The following is a 3,146-nucleotide window of genomic DNA, read 5'->3' as shown; positions in this document are numbered from 1 at the left end:
CCCTTCCCCGGGGGTCATGATTTTAACAATTAAGAATTTACACTACCCAGGATGCTTACACATAGGTTTCAGCTTTTCTGGCGCAGTGGTTCTTGAGAAGATTTTTTAAAGATTTTTTCTATGTATTTCAATGTAAAACTTGGATTCCCTATTGTGGCCCCACCCTTCCCCGGGGGTCATGATTTTAACAATTTAGAATTTACACTACCCCAGGATGCTTCTACATAAGTTTCAGCTTTTCTGGACCAGTGGTTCTTGAGGAGAAGATTTTTAAAGATTTTTTCTATGTATTTCAATATAAAACTTGGATTCCCTATTGTGGCCCCACCCTTCCCCGGGGGTCATGATTTCAACAATTTAGAATTTACACTACCCAGGATGCTTACACATAGGTTTCAGCTTTTCTGGCTCAGTGGTTCTTGAGGAGAAGATTTTTAAAGATTTTTTTCTATGTATTTCAATTTAAAACTTGGATTCCCTATTGTGGCCCCACCCTTCACCCGGGGGTCATGATTTTAACAATTTAGAATCTACACTACCCCAGGATGCTTCCACATAAGTTTCAGCTTTTCTGGCCCAGTGGTTCTTGAGAAGATTTTTTTATTGACCCCACCCTATTTTTGTCTATTCTTGATTATCTCCCCTTGTAAGGGGGTTTGGCCCTTTATTTTAAAAATTTAAACTCCCCTTTACTCAAGAATGCTTTGCACCAAATTTTGTTAAAATTGGCCCAGTGGTTCTTGAGAAGAAGTTGAAAATGTGAAAAGTTTACAGACGGACGGACCGACGACGGACAACGGGTGATCAGAAAAGCTCACTTGAGCTTTCAGCTCAGGAGAGCTAATAAAAAGTCTACTTTCATTTTCGATAAACAGCCCTGAAATAGCAAAAAAGAGAGTACAGTGGTGGTTCCAGTTGGCGGATCTAAGTTACTGGCGATTTTTAATGAAACTGACCACAAGCAATCGTTTATCCATTTCATAAAACGTCATAAATGAATTATTCGATCAAAACTTGATTTAAATGATATAAAAGAAATATCTTTTGATAACTGATTAAGAAGCAAAATGTGCAAATCGTTTTCGTAATTCACCGATTTAATCTTGACGGAGATTTCTAGAACATCATATATATGGCATCGAGCCCGATGTTAAAAAATAAAACGAGGCGATTATTACATGAACATAAAAAAGCTTTGGTGTGGGAGGAGTAAGCATCCCTTGTTGACTGGTTACACATGTGAGCCCTATGTATTGATATGGTAGACAGAGTATTCCGTATTCATATTCAGTGTAATAACAAAGGCCTTATAATTGGTATGAAACACGTCAGCCAATTAAATACGACCCAATGATTATATTTGTAAACAAGGTCATTATTTAAGAAGTGCTAACTTTAATCGAGGTTGTTGAAATCCCCGTAATATCAACTTATTTGCCTGCCTCGTACTAAAAGTATGCTCTTGACTATCAAATAAGTTACTTACTTACTTATCCTTTCCGTGCCCCGGAGGACACATGAGGCCGTTCAACAAAGAACGCCACTTACGGCGGTCACTGGCAACAACCTGCCCCTCCTTCCAACTGCTCCAACCTAGGTCTTCCCTTTCTCTCTCAACAGAGCGTCGCCAGGTGTTCTTTGACCGTCCTCTTCTTCTCTTTCCCTCCGGGGCCCATGTGAGAGTTGTTCTTATGTGTGAGCTGGCTTCACTTCGGAGGATGTGTCCTATCCACCTCCATCTCCTTCCTTTTATTGTCCTTGATAAGAGATATGGATCTTGCTCTCTCATACAATTGTTGGTTGGATATCTTTTAAGGCCAGTGTACTTTTTAAAATCCTCCTAAGGCATTTCCGATGGAATGTGTCCAGCTTTTTGTCGTCTTTCTCGGTTGTTCTCCATAGTTCAGAACAATACAGCAACACAGATGAAAATTTGTGTTGAAGATCTTAAGTTTGGTCTTTGTTCTGTATTGTGCTGACTTCCATAATTTGGTAAGGGATGCAAAAAACAGTCCTGGCTTAGCCTAGCCTTCTCACTATGTCTGCCTCAGTTCTTCTCGTCTTGTCCATTGTGGCACCCAGGTAGACAAATGTTTCAACATCTTCTACTTCCTTGTCATTTATCCTGATGGCATCATTCTTCTTTCCGTTTATTCTCATGCTTTTTGTCTTGTCTACATTAATTTTTAAGCCTGTATATTTAGCCACGTCATGCAATCTCCTAATCTTTTCTTGAATGTCGCTGTGTTTGCTGGAAATAAGTGCAATGTCGTCTGCATAATCCAGGTCTTCTAAGGTGGACATAAATTTCCATCGTATACCTCTCTTTCTATTGTTGGTATTTCTCATTATCCAGTCTCCCACAATGATGAACAGGAACTCAGACATAACACATCCTTGTTTCACTCCTGTTTGTACTTTGAACCATTCTCTATGACACAACTAGAACTTCCGTCATATAATTTCTTGATGATGTCCACATATACTTCAGGAATCCCATACTGCCTTAGTACGTCCCACAATTTCTCTCTTATTATGTTGTCAAAGGTTTTTTTTAAGTCTATGAAGCTTATGTACAGTGGTGCTTGCCACTCTATAGATTGTTCTAATATATTTCTTCGTATGTAAACTGTTCTGATGTTCCTCTTCCTCTTCGATATGCAGCTTGCTCTGTCTTAGGCTGTCTTCTATTCCATCTCTAATCCTGTCAATCACTATTCTGCAAAACACTTTAGATGGCACTTATAATAGTGATATACATCTATAGTTGCCACATATTGTCAGATCTCCTTTCTTAGGTATTTTGACAATGAGCGATCTCTTCCAGTCTGTTGGTATTTCCTGCTCAATGATGATTCTCTTGAATAAATCTATTAGCTCTGATGTTGAATATGATATGCTCTCCTTTAGTAGTTCTGCATTGATGTTACCTATGTCAGGACTCTTTCCATTCTTCATTTTTTTTTTGGATTGCCTTTTTAACCTCCTCCTCTCTTATTGGTTTTGTGTCAATTTCATCAATTATGGTCTCCTGGATGATGCATCCCTCAGGTAGCTCTGTTGCTTCTGTTGGAACATTAAGGACCTTTTCAAAATGCTCTTTCCGTCTTTCCAATATTTTCCCATTCTCAATGACTAGTTCACCA

The 3,146-nt window shown here is 38.8% G+C and overlaps 1 protein-coding gene across 1 annotated transcript; it reads right to left on the bottom strand.

The window, feature by feature from the left end:
- Positions 1-2,019: 2,019 nt before the first annotated feature.
- Positions 2,020-2,388, bottom strand: LOC133203576 (uncharacterized). Its single transcript, XM_061339350.1, has one exon. The coding sequence runs from the start codon at positions 2,386-2,388 to the stop codon at positions 2,020-2,022; it is 369 nt and encodes a 122-aa protein (XP_061195334.1).
- Between the last annotated feature and the right edge of the window lie 758 nt (positions 2,389-3,146).

The sequence above is a fragment of the Saccostrea echinata genome, unplaced genomic scaffold (assembly GCF_033153115.1).
Source record: "Saccostrea echinata isolate AGI-Se365-2 ecotype Australia unplaced genomic scaffold, CSIRO_AGI_Sech_v1 ptg000002l, whole genome shotgun sequence".
Taxonomy (NCBI): Eukaryota; Metazoa; Mollusca; class Bivalvia; order Ostreida; family Ostreidae; genus Saccostrea; species Saccostrea echinata.
Note: the sequence above shows the minus strand (reverse complement) of the source record. Positions and strands in the feature narration are given on the sequence as shown.